We start from the raw sequence: 15,778 nt of genomic DNA, 5'->3' as shown, positions 1-15,778 counted from the left end.
GAATTGGGGAGGTACAGGGAGTAACCCCCCAAATTTATTTACGGTGAGGCTGGGCCGAACATGGGCCTTAGAGTTTCTTGCAAGATAAGCCCGTACTGCATGTATAAGAGAAGCCCAGGGTGCATATATAACAGAGGCCCAATTAAAGACCTAATGCATTGGGTTCGGAGGTGTTGAGGGGAAGAAGGTGAAGAAGAAGACATGGAAGATTTGAAGAAGAGAAAACTGGACGAAGCAGGAAACGGTGATTTTGCCTCCAAGGAAGAACTTCGCTTCCTCATTGAACCTCTTGCGAAACCCCAGCTTGTTGATCTTCTAGCTAAACTGTGAGTTTCATATTCTCCATTTCACTTCTTTCCTTCTTCAACTTCTTCTTTCTTGTTCCGTCAGTTTCTCCATGCTTTTTTGCTATCTTTTCCGCTTTTATCCGTTGGTATTGCAGTTCTTTCCTTGAATTGTGTATTTTGATTTTTAATTGGCTCGTGTGGAACTTGTATCTTGTAGTAGTGTCCTTTGGGAACTGTAATATATAGTTTTTTAACCTTGTTGGATTTGTGAGTATATGGTAAATTTTGGACTTGTAGGATTTGGCCTTAAAATTGTTGAAGCATGGGTCTTTAGGGATTAGTGTTACGGGTGTTATTTCTTTAGTAATTAGTGTTACGGGTGTTATTTCTTTAGTAATTTCAACCTTAATTTTTGTCCCTTTTTCTAAGTACAGATTGAAATATGGACAACCATGACAATTTCCTCCCTCTTGCATTCCATTAAGCTGTCTCACTCCCATTGCCAGTTGTTTCTTCTTGTGGGGACGAAAGGTGGTGTTTGGCATACAATCTAGGCTGTAGTTGATGACTTAGTGCTGACCCAGTCCCAGTGCACTTTGTTGTCACAGTTCTAGAAGGGTGACCCATCATATAGTGGGATTGGGGGAGGAAAGAAGTATATGGCATTATCCTTGCAAGGGGAGAGTTTGTTTGTGGATTTGAACCTTATGCGTCCAGGACACAAGGCAGTGTCCTTACTAGTTACTGGTGTGGGCATCATGGTTGTTAATTGACAAATTTAGCATTATTATAATTATGACTAGATGAAACAAAAATCGGCTATCTGTACCTAAAACATTAAAATAAAATCAATAAATGCTTGGTGAAAATATTTTTTTCTACTTTGAGGCAGGCATTAATTTTCTGCCTCAGTTGCTCAGAACAGAATCCTTTTTTGGGCATTGCTTTACATGTGTGTGTATACAATGTACAGTTGTCATCCTTGAATTGTTGGTACCTTCTGCTTGCTTGGTGTGCTTTGCATAAAAAGGGGCCAAAAGAAATTGCTCCCACTTGTATGCTGTGTGATTGACCGTGTGCATGTGTGTTTGTTTTCATGTTGAGGCATAAAGAGGGTCCCAATATCCTTCAATTGCAGAAGAAATAAAAAGTATTGCAAGTGCTGATCCTGCCCATCGAAAGCTTTTTGTTCGTGGCTTGGCATGGAATACCAATTCAGAAACTTTGCGTGCTGTGAGTGCATTGGTGATTGTGTTTAGTGTGTCATGCATGTGATTGCTTCCATGTCAGATGGAATGTGCCCAACAAAATTTATTTTCTAGAGCTCCAATTTTTTGTCCCTGTATTTCCCACCATGTACCTTGTCTCTGGCTCAAGCCTTGAGAGCTAAAAAAAATGAAAAATGAAAAATTCTTTCTTCTCTGTATGTTTTCTCTTATACATTGCTTATTTTTCCAGGCATTTGAAGAGCATGGAGAAATTGAGGAAGGAGCTGTGATCTATGATAAGGTAACAGGGAAGTCCCGTGGCTATGGATTTATCACTTTCAAAAATATGGAATCAACTCAGCAAGCATTGAGAGCTTCTAGCAAGTTAATTGATGTAAGCTTTGCCGCACTTTATTGCTTTGGATTTTTATCTCTTATATACTTGAATTTGCAGTTTTGCTTTAGAAACATCATGGTATCTGAGTTTGCCTCTTTGAATCTCTTAACTTGCCAATCCCAATACACCCAAACTATGAAATGTATCAGGAAGATTATTTTGTATGTGATTATTTGTTGAGGGGGCTTATTTTCTGGTAGCAAACAACCTGTAATCAGGGTTTGTGCACTTTTCTCAATACTGTCTCATGTTACAGAATCCAATTTACGTTTACCTACCTTACACTGTTGAGAAACATTCAGGCCTAGTGACATTTCTTAAACCTTGGGTCTTAAGGTCCAAAGTACACAGGAAGGTTATTTGTGATTTGTATTTTCTTTATTCTTATAGATTTTAGTAGTTTAGTTGTGTAGATGCTGTCCTTCCTAAACCCCCCAAAAATGAAAAACCATTAATATGTGTGGAACTGTCTGCAGCTGTCATTCCGACATTTCCCTGATTGGTTGTGGAAATTTGTGTTTTCAGGGAAGATTGGCCGTCTGTAATCTAGCCTGTGAGGGTCTAAGTGGAACAAGTAGTGCTCCTGATGTTTCCCTAAGGAAGCTTTATATAGGAAGCTTATCACCAGAAATCACAAGTGAAATGCTGCTCAACTATTTTGCAAGGCATGGTGAAATAGAAGAAGGTTCAGTTGCATACGACAGGGATACAAATGAATCACGGTAAAAGTAGCAACATGTATTACTGGGATACAAACTTTATAATCTTTTTTAATTTCCATGAGAGAAGCTCGAATGCCTGAGAAAGATAATTGTTAATTTGTTACCCCAGCCCACTTAAGTATGTATTCACTGGTGGAGAGCATCCAGTGTTGCTTTTGAAAAAATCTATTTGTGCTCACTGTAGCAGCCCAGAAACGGGTTGCCAGGAATGGTGGCTTTGATTATTTTTCTTTTAAAGAAAATGGTTTATATATAGCAACGGTCATATAAGAGCTCTGTCTATATATTTGCAACAGTCACATAGGGCAAAAACTATATTTTAATTGTATGTTCTCTCAAATTATCAATTCCATATGTCTATTGTTGTACCGATTTGTTCTGTCGAAGTCTCAATTGAAGTTCCAAAATTTTGTTCTCTGAATTATCAACTTCAAAAAATCATGTTTAACAACCTATTTCATCTATGTATCGGTAATTCTGAGTTGTTTTCTTACCGTAACGTGTTATTATTGTTTTATTTCCAACTTTAGTGGCTTTGGCTTTGTCACGTACAAGACAGCAGAAGCTGCCAAGAAGGCCATAGATGATCTTGAAAAGACTCTTGGGGTAAGCAAACGCTTCATATTTTATATCAAGTCCGAGGTTAGCTGTTAGAGTGGGACCTGTTTATTTCTGTGCTTAAAAATGTCTTGGATGTGACAATAAGAAATGGAAGATCATTGGAAAAGGCATCTTAATTATACGGTAAAGGAAAAGTAATAAAATATGGTGGTTTACACACTTTTAGGCTGCATGTTAGATTATAGGGTTAAATAAATTTTTATATTTCCAAAATTTACCCGTATTGAAATTGGTTTCTCTTAAAATATTTTGGTGTTTTTGATTCTCAACCTTGATAGTAACTCTGTTGAGCTTAAACTAAGAATGTTGATATTTGCAAGGATGATAGCATGTGACACTAAAAAATTATTATGTCTATAATATTAATTTACAAGTAACAGAATCAATAACTTTTAGGATCAAATTAACATATTTTTTAGATATCATGTGTTTTGATTGCGGGCAGTTGTTATTTCCTGAAATGGAAATTGCAATTCATATTGAAGCTGTATAAATTTTGGAAGTTATGACACGTTAGTTGTTTTGATTGCAGGGAAGGAATATAATTGTAAAATATGCTGATTCCAACAAAGGAAAAACTGGGCAGCCGCCATTTCCCTCTGGAGTGGTTCCAATGGCTGGCTTACCTATGACCACAGGCTATATGCAGCCTGGTAAAGGTCATGTAAGCTCTGGCCACCCTATAAATTACAGTTACCCCCAGACTGTTGCACCGTATTCAGCATCTCCTTATCCAAACCCTCACACTGTACCTTCTCCTTATCCAACACAAGGGCAGATTCCTTACCCTCCTCTTTCTGCAAAGAAAGACCAACATGGGTTTCCGCCTACCCAACCTGTAGGAATGAACAACTACCCTTATTACTATCCCAAGCAATGAATGTATTTAACTGAATCTGATGATGATTTTGACACTCCCTCTCTTTGCTTTTCTTTTCAAATCATTTTAGCTATTAGTTACCTCTCATATCATAAGTCATCACATCACCTGTTAATGAACCTCTGCATCCTCTCTTTACAGCTTTTCATCTAGTTGATTTTTGGCATTCTTATTTATTACCATTAGAATTTTTTTATATCTATTTTTTCTGAATATCTTGAACGGGAGCAACATTTTTTTGTTTTTGCATTTAAGTTACCTTTGAATTCGCTACTTTTGAGTGTGGTTTATTTAGCCTGGGTGGACGGCTTACATTTATAAAATTTTCATTTGTTCATGAATCAGACCACATGGTCGCTGTTGCAGGGATGTCCACCAGTCCTTGTTTTTGAACTTTAATGAAAATATTCAGACACGGAGGATAGAAAATAGACATGGAAATTATTTATACATTGTGTAGTAAAAAATTAAAATTTTAAAAATACTAGTGACAAATCCTGAATTGAAAGAATTGAAAAAAATAAAATTCTTTCGTCTTTTCTTTGAATTGAAAGAATTGAAAAAATAAAATTCTTTCGTCTTTTCTTTCAATCGAACCGAAAAGAAAAGTGTCGTAAAACTCACAGATTTTTAATTCTGATATTTTCATTTGTAAATTATGATCAGGAGAGCTACACATGAGCACATAACAGAAAATTAAGTAAAATGTATTAATGTTTATATTAAGGAAAAAAATAAATGGTTTTATTTATAACAAAATCATAAAATAATCAAATTAATCTTATTATTATCATTATATTTAATTTTAACGATAATATTAATAATTTTATGACAGCATATTTTGTTGTAGATATTGGAAAAAAGAAATAAAAGTAATATTTCGTTGGGTTTTTTTTTCTCTCTCAAAATTGTTGGAATGTGAAAATCATCCTCTTCTAGTGCTACAAACGTGGGATCAAACAAAGGCTTAGTTAGTTATTAGGATCTTTAATAAATTTGGTTTTTCAGTTCTACAAAGTATATTAAATTTTACGTTATAAGAAGACTAACTTTTAAATTTAAAGATATTTTAACAATTTTAAAATTTAATTTAAAATAAAAAATAAAAGATAGTTACTAAAAATTCTGATTGGTTAGAAATTATTAGTTTTTATTTTATTTTTAATTTTAAAAAACAATTACTTTTTATTTTAAAAAATTACTTTTAAAAAATATAATGGTTTAGGAGGTTTAGGGTTTATAGAACCCATTAAAAAATAACTACCTTTTATTTTATTTTTTATTTAAAAAAATAATTACCTTTTAAAAAATATATAATAAAAACTAATAACTTTTCTTATACATTTTAACAACTATCTTTTATTTATTTTTTATTTTAAAAAACAACTGTCTATTTTATTTTTTTATTTTAAATTAAAATTTAAAATTATTAAAATATTCTGAATTTAAAATTGTTTTTTTAATAGGGATATTATTGTAACACAAAGGATGGTAAACTTTGCTAAAATGTATAAATTAGCAAACATATATATATATATATATATATATATATATATATATCAATAGTTGCATTGAATAAAAGAAGGAGAATTGTCACTTTTTTTCTTATTTTTATGGAAGAAACTAAACTAGTAAGATAGGTTACAATTTGGTATTTTCATTCAGAGAAATTATCCATTGAACTCAAAGCACAGCATGACTTCATAAAAAGACCTTTGGAAAAGATGGATACTTTTGAATAATTTAGAGACGAAGTAATATGACGTCATCGTTGATAAAATAATTAAATAAAAAAATCAATTAATAAATATAAAAATCTTAAGTAAAATGACCACTAGATTTAAAATTAAATCAAAACTAATATCAAATACTAAAATTAATTTTATTTATAAAAGTTGGAATAATTTAAAATAAAAATGAGAAGAAAAATCGGTTATATAAAATTGTATTTTTTTAATTATAATGATAAAGCAACTTACAGTGTCACAATTATTTTTTGAATTTTATTAGTAGCATAGCATGAAAAGAAGAGTATAAGAAATTGAGGGTGTAAAAATATTTATAACTAACCCATCTCCGCCGGAACATGAGTTGGGACATAGTTAACTGTGGGCTTTTGCGTGGCTTCGCACGAACATGGCAGTGGGTTCGCCCTAGGCTGCGCCGTTGACCCAAAGATGTGTCTTCTCTTCCATCTAACTTCACTCTCCACGTTTCTCAATCATCACCCCTTCGAAACGACGCCGTACCCACGATGTTCTCCTTTCGAAAACTCCACGCTCAGTGCTCCTTCTTCCTTCTTAAACCCTGCCAAAACCCTAGACTTCAGAGCACGAAATCCGCTACCAAATTCGCCGGAAAAGCCACCATAAAAGAAGCCCAAGCCGCATTGCTCGAGTACCTCCACTCCACGCGCAGCCTTAACTTCTTAGACGCCGACAACATGTGCAGAAACTCGCCCTCCTTCATCCAGGACCTCCTCGCCAAAACCCACTCGCACACGCCGCACGTGAATACCAAGCGCTGCATCTCGCGCTACCTCCGCTACCACCCCATCAACGAGTTCGAGCCCTTCTTCGAGAGCGCGGGTCTCTCCCCTTCCGAGTACGCCCCCCTTCTCCCGCCTCATATGATTTACCTAAACGACGACGTTCTGCTCATGGAGAATCACCAGGCTCTCTGCAACTTCGGGGTACCCCGCACCAAGATGGGGAGGGTTTTCAAACTCGTACCTCAGGTTTTTCGGTATAAACCCGGGATCTTGATCTCGAAGCTTCAGGAGTACGAAAAGCTCGGTGTTTCTCGGAAGACTTTGATCAATGTGGTTGCTTCCAACCCCTGCATTTTGGTTGGGGGTGTTGATTTTGATTTTGTTAAGGTTGTGGAGATGTTGAAGAGTGTTATTGGAAAGGATTGTGATTGGATTGGTGAGCATTTGTTGATTAACAAGGGTTGTTGTAATTGGAGGTTGGTGTTTCATGTTTTGACTTTGCTTTCTAGGGATTTCAATGAAAAACAATTCGGTGGTTTAATCACTCGTAGTCCAGGATTGATTTTTGAGGAATCTGGAGGTCGTGTGTTATTCTTGATTGGCTTTTTGTTGAAATTTGGATTGTGTGTAAACCGGGTTTGTATCATGCTGCAGGAGTTTCCGGAGATTCGGGTTGGGAAATTTTTGTCGAATTTGAGGTTGTGTTTTCTGTTCTTGACAGAGATTGAGATGGAGGCTTCGGAGATTGGGAGGATTTTGCAGTCTCACTGCTTGGTGTTGGGTTCCTTCACCATAAAGAGAACGATTACTTTACTCACTAACTTGAATGTTGGAAAGAAGCGACTGTGTAGAGTTGTGAAGGATGACCCTCTAATAATGAAGCGCTGGGCTTTGGGAAGGAGGATTGAGCCTCTGGTTAACTCGTATTTGGAGTTTGAATCCAGGGCGCTGAAGAAGGAGTTCATGCTGAGCTTGGGTTATGAAGAGAACTCCAAAGCAATGAATGAGTCGATTAAGTTGTTCAGGGGTAGGGGAGCTGAGCTCCAGGAGAGACTTGAGTTTATTGTTAATGCTGGGTTGGATTATGAGGTTGTCTGTAAGATGATTCGAGAGTCCCCGCGGATTCTTAGTCAGACCACTGATAGGATCAACATGAAAATTGAGTCTCTTGTGAATGAAGGATATGCAATGTCGGATTTGGCTAGTTTTCCTTCCTTCCTTTCCTATTCGGCTAAAAGGGTTAAGCTGAGGTTTTCAATGTATAATTGGCTAAAAACGCATGGAGCTGCAGAAGCAGGGCTTGCTTTGAGCACTATAATTGCATGCTCTGATAAAGCGTTTGAGAAGATGTACGTGAATCGCCATCCCTCTGGCCTTCAAGTTTGGCGGGATTTAAAGGCACAGATTTCTTCTATGGCTTAGTTGTTTGAAGAAATCCTCCACTTCGATTGTATTATTTGATGAAAGCAAACAAGAGATAATATATCCAGTCTTTCGCAGAGATTAATTGCTTCTGATGTGGATAATGATGGACTTATCTTTCAATCTGGTTGTGGTTCTGCTTCAGATGATTGTGCATCCCCTGTTTTCACCATATTTTAAGGATGATTGAACTGCAAGTTTTATTCTGGAATTGGTAAACTTGGTGTGCGCATTGCAGATAGCCAATTGAATATCAGATATGTCACAGAGGACGACTAATGTATGCAGGTTTTCATGAGCTAACATCTTGAGGATTGCTGATATTTATCACACTTCTTGTAGATGGAAAGAACGTTGGCTAGACAGAACATATATTGTCAATATCACCTTCTTACCCCAGTTACATTGCAGATCACTAGGGTTTAATTTATGGTCTGATTACATCTGTTCCTCAAGGATGAACCACACCAGCAGTGGAGCTGTTGAGGATGAGAAGCTGTATTTCACAATTGAAAATTAGATGACCAGGTTTGCTGGGTTGAATAAATTTGTTGATATGATTATGTTTCCAGCCAAATAAATTATTAAGAGGAACAAACATATGCTCACCGCAGCTTGGCATTATGTAACAGTATGCTTCTGAAATCAGACACTGCAAGTTTTTATATAAGTAGCAGGTAAACGATGTGTAGGAGTTTTAGAAAACCCACATTGCATCTGATAGAATGTTGTCCCTCTTCAACTATGCTGAATTAGTACACCATATTAGAGGCAACCAAAATTATTTAGAACCTTCAAACACTAAGCGTAGCAACTTAGAAAGAATATGAACCTTCTTAATGATGAATAGTGTAATCTTTGGATATTTGGCGCAGAGCCAATTGTTATGTTTTGAAAATCAGAAATTAAGGAAACAAGTGATCTTGAACTATTAGTGGCTTGTTTCCTCCACACTGATTAGTTGGAATTTCTGCCTTTCTTGCCGGGGCAAAAGTCTAGTATTTAAATACAAACTTTAAAGCAACCAAACTACTTTTAACTAACCACCGTTCAATCCTAACTTTAGAATCCTATTTTAGGTGGCTCCCTTCAATTGGCCATTGAATTCTAGGTTTTCAATTCTACACTTTTTTGAGCAAATACAGTGTCTAATTTGAATTGTCCTTTCATTAGATGATTAAAGCTTGGACTGAAGTAGGAACTCGTTAAATGGCATCATTACAAAGGGACAATAGCCCTATGGCGGACCCAACTACCATGTTGCATTTATCATTTTGGATTTGATTTTGAGTAGATGTTAAATAGTATTTAATATATTTTATTTTCTTTTATTGATCATTTTAGTTATTCATAGAATAATATAGTAAATATTAAATATTTTATATGTAATATTATACATTTTTATTTTATTAAAACTTTTTATTTTTGTTACATTATGTAGTATCCTACAAACTTGACGAAAATTTTGTTGGGTTTAAAGGTTTTTCTCCTCAATATTTAAGGGTTTTATTTAATGTTACTCTTTACTTTTTTTTATTCAATTTAGTCTATATTTTATTTAAAATGAGTTTATAAGGTCATTTTTTTTATAAAATTGGTGTTGATTAAGTTTCAAAATCTGAGGCATACTGGATCTGAACTAAAAGAAATGTAAATTTATTCAAATGAATTTATTTTATTTTATTATAAAGGCTTTATAATAATATTTAAGGTATGCTAATATTTTAAAAGCCATGATACGATTTTTTTTTTAACATTAATCAATATTTTTATTTATTTTTAAAACTTACCTAATTTAAATATATGTTACCAAAATGATGATCGATCATGATGTGTGAGCATGCATTTTTTTGGTATGCAAATGCTAAAAGTGAATGTAGTGATGGTTGAATATGATTTGAAAGGTATAAGAAAATGAAAGCGAAGTTTAACCAACAAAGTAGAAATTCCAAAAATATAATTCCTTTTAGTGGATGTCCATATTATAATGATACTACAAATTATAATTTAGGCGTTATAATGATAATATGTGTAAAATACAGAGCTCATCAGATACGTATATGTGAGCCAGAATAAATATTTGACACATGGCAAATTAATAATATATAAAGATATTCATAATAACTACTTTAAATTGAATTAAAAATTGTCAATCTTAATGACTTATTATAATGTTGCTAGTAGTTGCTATGTCTTATAATTAACTTCTAAATATTGTAAAGAAACATTATTAATGTAGTTAATATTTAATAAGGAGCAATGCTTAAATGCCCTCAATTGGTCTAAACGTGAAGTGCTTGTGTTAAACCAATACAATCAATGTAATTTACATTTATATATATATATATATATATATATATATATATATATATATATATATATATATATATATATATATATATATAAACTTGCGTCTATTTTTCAGTTGGTACATTTTAGCAATGTGTATCAGGTTTTAGTAGACAAAAATATCCTTATATAATGAATTCTAAGTTTTAAGGTTAAAGGTATTTTAATAATTTTCATTCTCAAAATTAAAAAAAATAAAAAAAAAAACTCCCCAAATCCTTACCCACTCTCTCATTCCTCCCTCTCAACCATTTATCTTTCATTTCTTTCACTCAAACCTTTTCTCTGTCATCTCTACTCTAGCTCTTTTAATAATTTTCATTCTCAAAACTAAAAAAAGAAATCCCAAACCCTTACTCACCTCCTTCGTTCCTCTCAACCCTTTCTCTTTCATCTCTCTCACTCAAACATTTTTTCTGTCATCTCTGTATTAGCTTCAACTAAAAAAACACTCATTATTAAATAAAATGGTTAGAAAAAAAAAGATATTTACATAAATAAAAAATTAAAGCACCTAATTTTTTCTTTATATAATTTTAAATAAAATTTCAAGATTTAGAATTTTTATTGTTTGATTTTATCGTTGAGAAATTTATTGTATTTTGATTTGTTTTTTCTTTAGTAAAGGAAAACAAGTTAATGAATTTCTGCCAAAAAAATTAAATTGTCACGAAGCAATGTTATATATAGTAGTCTCATAATGTAAAGGAATGATGCTCATAAGTCTTGGTGGAAGTTGTGAATATGTCAATGACTCAACTCTTTACAAAAGTAAATCGTTTAATAATGAGTGTTTTTTTAGTTGGGACTAGTGCAGAGATGACAAAGAAAATGTTTGAGTGAGAGAGATGAAGGAAAAAAGGTTGAGAGGAATGAAGGAGGCGAATAAGGGTTTGAGGTTTCTTTTTTTAGTTTTGAGAATGAAAATGATTAAAATAAGACAAGTGTTTCTGATTTTTTTCAATTGGAGCTAGAGTAGAGATGATAGAGAAAAGGTTGGAGTAAAAGAGATGAAAGAGAAAGTATTGAGAGGAATGAGAGATGTGGATAAGGGTTTGGGAAGAATGAGAGAGGTGGATAAGGGTTTGGGGTTTTTTTTTAATTTTTTTTATTTTTAGAATGAAAATTATTAAAATATCCTTAACCTTAAAATTTAGAATTCATGATATATAAGGACATTTTTGTCTACTGAAACCCGGTAAACATTGCTAAAATGTACCCACTGAAAAAGAGACGTACGCAAGTTAGCAAACCCATATATATATATATATATATATATATATATATATATATATATATATAATTATGTTAGAAATTAACTTTTTTAAAAGTCATAATTTATTATCATCTTAGTTATATTAAGACTAAACCAAATTCATATAAAAAAAAAGTACAAAATGAGTTTTATTTTCTAATCTTAAAAAATTTGAACACTAAAAAATTATAAAATCATTAATCTTTATTATTTTATATATCTTCAATCATATTTTTCCATTCTTTAAAAGAAGATCAAAGAATAATTTAAAATACAAATTTTACATAAAAAAATAAAATTGCTTTCCAACTAAATACAATTAAAAAATTTAATCAATAAACTTACTTTTAAAAAGATTAATCTTTTAGTTAAATTCATTAAATACTAAAAAAAAAAAGTGAATCTTATATTTTGAAGTTACAAATGAATGAGAATGTTGTATTTTAATGTGATCACTCTCTATCATGATACATAGTCTTATGATGATAATTTTTATGAGCATAGGAGAATATAATAGCATGAAAGAGTAATTTATTATAAGATTACTAGACATTCCTCTATTGTCCAACCAAATAAAATATCAATGTCAAACTCTAAAAGCACAGTCTTTAAATATCATGTCTAATATAGGTGAATGTGAAACTATGGTCTTTTAGAAAAGTTAATACTTGAAGACAAAACTAGAAAGTTATCCCCTATCAAATTAATATCAACAAAAACAATATTAAAGTGTTGAATAAAATAACAATGTTCATACTCCATTATATGTGCAATTATATGACATGTTTTTAATGAGTTTTTCAATAGTAAATGTTGAAAAATATTTTTTTTATAAACTAAAATTAGTTTATGTATAAATTTTAAAAATAAAAATTTAAAGAAATTTTATAATAATTTTTGTACAAGTTACTTTATAAACTAATTCTAATTTATAAAAATTTGTTTTATTATTTTTCTAGAAGGATATCAAAAACCAATAAACACTCATATTTTTTAAATAATTGCTTTCACATTGAAGTTCTTTAACCACTCTAAAAAAGCTTGAAATAATTGACATTGGTAGACGCAATTACTCCTATTTTAATTACCTAAATACTGTAATATTTTTTGCTGAAATATATTTATTTCTTGTAATTTATTCAGTAATAATAGACTTAGAAAAGATATATTATTTACTCTTCTTATATATCATAAAATGATAAAAATGTATTTCTTTATCTCTTCTCAAAAAGGCGTTTTGAAATACATGTAAAAGAATAATTGTATAATAATGATTATAAATATTCACATATTCTTCAATAATCATAATGGAAAATTCGATAGTGAGGGAGGAAATAAATTGGGTAGTGAACAGGAAAAAAACAAATACATTCTTCCATTTTTATTTCTATCATATTAAAAAACGTTTGTTTCATGTGTAATTTTATATTTTAAATAATTATATTCTCAAAAATATTATTTTCTTAATAATAATTTTAATTACCTTGTTAAAGATCTTACTGCTCTAGATATTAGTTATAAAATGTTAATAATAATAAATATTCTGTCATTCGCTGTTATATTGGTAATTTTTATTTAATTTAATTAAGTTGATCTATTCTTAAGCTTTTTTTTCTTTTTAAAAAATGACCAAAAAAAATTCAAATTCATATTCATAAGAAAAAAGAAAGTTGTAATATAGAAGAAGAGGTTTTAACCTTTTTATGGCAGTATTTGGTTATTGTTACAATAACTTAATACAGAATACTAGTTCAAAAAATATTATTATTTCTGACAGGTATTTATTACTATTAGAGATTAAAGTAATTAATTAAAAATAATAAAAAGAGAGAAAATTTGCACTCTATCTTGCTATCTTCCATTTTCTATTTTTCCATCCTAATTCCACTCATTTTCTGCTCTTTCTCTGCATTCTAACTTCTTCCTTTGCTCACTGCATTCTCTCTCTTTCTCTCTCTAACCTAGTTCTACATTTTTCACTCATCAAGTTTCTGTCTTTAAGCTAATATTGCTCATCATCACATCACTTCTCTGATCTGTATCTTCACTTTCTTTGACCCAGATCAAATTTTTGACCTTTTTTCCCTCTCAGTTTATGCTTTCCTTCAAGCCATTCATAGAAAACCGCTGCTCCCATCTGGGTTTATCCTCTTTCTGGATTTTTCTTATCTGATTTTGTGAAATGGGTTGTCTTTGTTATGCGGAAAATTGATTCAAGATAGGAGGTCAGCTTCATTTCTCTTTTTCTTTGTCTCTTACTTCATCAATCTCAATTCTGTGTAAATCTATAATGTTATTGCTTTCTTTTTCTTGTTCTTTCTTTCTTTTTTTCTATTCTGATGTTTATCTTCTTTTGCTTTGATCCTTTTCATAAACTGGGAAAGTGCCTTGAATTCCTGTTTCTTTTAGATTTCATGTTGTTTTGAAGCAGAGCAGTTTATGAAGTCTGTTTGCATGAGCTTGAACTAGATCGCAGTTGAAAAACTTTGAAATATTTTACACTGTTTACATTGAAATTGAGTTTTGTTATATCTGGGTTTCTCTTAGTTGTTGCCTGAAAGTGAGGATGGCTTCATTTGTTCGGTTTGCGATTAGGTGATCCGCGGTGTGGTTCAGTTTGTTGGTAAGGAAAATGATTTCAAATGCGATGCAATGTTTTCACTGTTTGATGCGTTTGTAGTTTTTCTTTGGTGAAAATTAAGATAACTTGGTCCTTCGGTTGGTAGTTCTGAAATTGGTTATTCAGAATTTCTGAAATAGTGGGATGCATCGTGCAAGTCGAGTGTTTATGCATATTATTTTGCTGATTATTCACTTCAGGACTCATCCTCTGGAATGAGTTTTCCGAACGGTGTTTAAGTTTTTGATCTTTTCCATGTGATGAGTGATCATATGTAAATAGTATCCTAAAGCCTTGATCTTGACTCACAACAGAATTTTGACTGATGCATTCTGTATTTGATCCTTAAATAGTAAAGAAACTGAAGAGAAGTTATAATTGCAAACATGGCTTTGTTACTTTTGGTTTAGTATAAACAAATAATTGATGCAAGCAAGTGATACTCAAAACACAAAAGTGTATGTGATCAAGAATTGGTTTCAAGTAGCAAATCACTCAGAATTGATGTGCGGTTTTAACTATCATCTTTTAAACCTCATGTTTTGCTTCAGTTATATGGTCTTTGTTTGGCCTTTGAAGTATAATTGTTTTATCTGCGCAGAATTTTGGTAGAGAAATTTTAGTTCATTTTTGCCAACAAGGGCTTTTAGCTATGGGTAGAGGCAGAGGAAAAGGGAAGAAGCAATCTGTTATGGCTGAGGATCCTGGAAGTGAAGAGGATAAAGTCCCAGCTTACAGAAGAAGAGGAAGACCTCTGAAGCCACTGACTGATGAAATTGAAGAAGTGGAAGTAACTGAAATTATAGAGAAAGATGAGGAGAATGTTAAGGGTAATAATGGCTCTACGAATGAGTTGAAAACTCAACCTATGACAATAAATAAAAGGAAAAGGAAGAGATCTACACAGGTTAAAGAAAAGATAGATCCCATGAAAGACGACAATGGCATCCTAGCAAAGTCAGGCCCTGATGATTCAATAAAGTCTACCGGATTCCGGCAGAATGGGAGCCGGCGTAAGAACAAGCCTCGCCGTGCTGCTGAGGCCGGGGTAGATTGCAAGTGAGCAGCAAGGTTGTCATGAAAGTTCTGTTCTAAAAAGCCCTTGGAGTTGATGGAGTTTTGTTATCACCAGAGAGAGGGTTTGTTTGATTGTGTAAGGCTTGTTATGGTTGCTTGTTATTGCTCATTTTGTTCTTTGTAACTTCCATATGCTATTTCTGATTTTAATTTTGATGATTCATAGCAGACAGTGCTCCTTTAGTCTTCTATAAAACTATTGCCAAAAGAAAAAAGTCTGAAATTTTGTAGATATTATTTTTCATCACTTGTTTGAAATTAACATAAGTTTTTTTGTTGATAGATACATTTTGTTTCCTCCACAAGCATGTATGTGTGTGATGTCAAGTAATGTAATCTTGTTGAATGGTTCCATCTATAACTTTTGTGAAGAATGAGGCTCATTGAAGTTTTCAACATAAAGTTTTCAACAAGCCTCACACGTTCATCTGGTCAACTAGTTATGATCA

At 32.4% G+C, this 15,778-nt stretch overlaps 3 protein-coding genes across 3 annotated transcripts; all 3 read left to right on the top strand.

The window, feature by feature from the left end:
* The first annotated feature begins 140 nt into the window (after positions 1-140).
* Positions 141-4,294, top strand: LOC106757114 (UBP1-associated protein 2C). Its single transcript, XM_014639701.2, has 6 exons — positions 141-326; positions 1,400-1,520; positions 1,746-1,889; positions 2,418-2,614; positions 3,145-3,220; positions 3,768-4,294. The coding sequence occupies exons 1-6, from the start codon at positions 202-204 to the stop codon at positions 4,113-4,115; spliced, it is 1,011 nt and encodes a 336-aa protein (XP_014495187.1). The 5' UTR covers positions 141-201; the 3' UTR covers positions 4,116-4,294.
* A 1,996-nt stretch (positions 4,295-6,290) lies between these two features.
* On the top strand, positions 6,291-9,292 carry LOC106756848 (transcription termination factor MTEF18, mitochondrial). The gene has a single exon (XM_014639453.2). The coding sequence runs from the start codon at positions 6,370-6,372 to the stop codon at positions 8,026-8,028; it is 1,659 nt and encodes a 552-aa protein (XP_014494939.1). The 5' UTR covers positions 6,291-6,369; the 3' UTR covers positions 8,029-9,292.
* Positions 9,293-13,500: 4,208 nt separating this feature from the next.
* LOC106757290 lies at positions 13,501-15,561 on the top strand. Its single transcript, XM_014639927.2, has 2 exons — positions 13,501-13,857; positions 14,854-15,561. Exon 2 carries the CDS (start codon positions 14,905-14,907, stop codon positions 15,313-15,315), a length of 411 nt encoding a protein of 136 aa, XP_014495413.1. The 5' UTR covers positions 13,501-13,857; positions 14,854-14,904; the 3' UTR covers positions 15,316-15,561.
* The last annotated feature ends 217 nt before the right edge of the window (positions 15,562-15,778 follow it).

This window comes from Vigna radiata, chromosome 3 (genome assembly GCF_000741045.1).
Source record: "Vigna radiata var. radiata cultivar VC1973A chromosome 3, Vradiata_ver6, whole genome shotgun sequence".
Lineage (NCBI taxonomy): Eukaryota > Viridiplantae > Streptophyta > Magnoliopsida > Fabales > Fabaceae > Vigna > Vigna radiata.
The sequence above is the reverse complement of the archived record's forward strand: the minus strand, read 5'-3'. Positions and strand labels throughout refer to the sequence as shown.

Coding starts and splice junctions, on each gene's coding strand:
- LOC106757114 (XM_014639701.2), top strand. CDS start 202: ATGGAAGATTTGAAGAAGAGAAAACTGGACGAAGCAGGAAACGGTGAT. Junction 2,615..3,144: donor AGGGATACAAATGAATCACG/GTAAAAGTAGCA, acceptor TTCCAACTTTAG/TGGCTTTGGCTTTGTCACGT. Junction 3,221..3,767: donor ATCTTGAAAAGACTCTTGGG/GTAAGCAAACGC, acceptor TTTTGATTGCAG/GGAAGGAATATAATTGTAAA.
- LOC106756848 (XM_014639453.2), top strand. CDS start 6,370: ATGTTCTCCTTTCGAAAACTCCACGCTCAGTGCTCCTTCTTCCTTCTT.
- LOC106757290 (XM_014639927.2), top strand. CDS start 14,905: ATGGGTAGAGGCAGAGGAAAAGGGAAGAAGCAATCTGTTATGGCTGAG.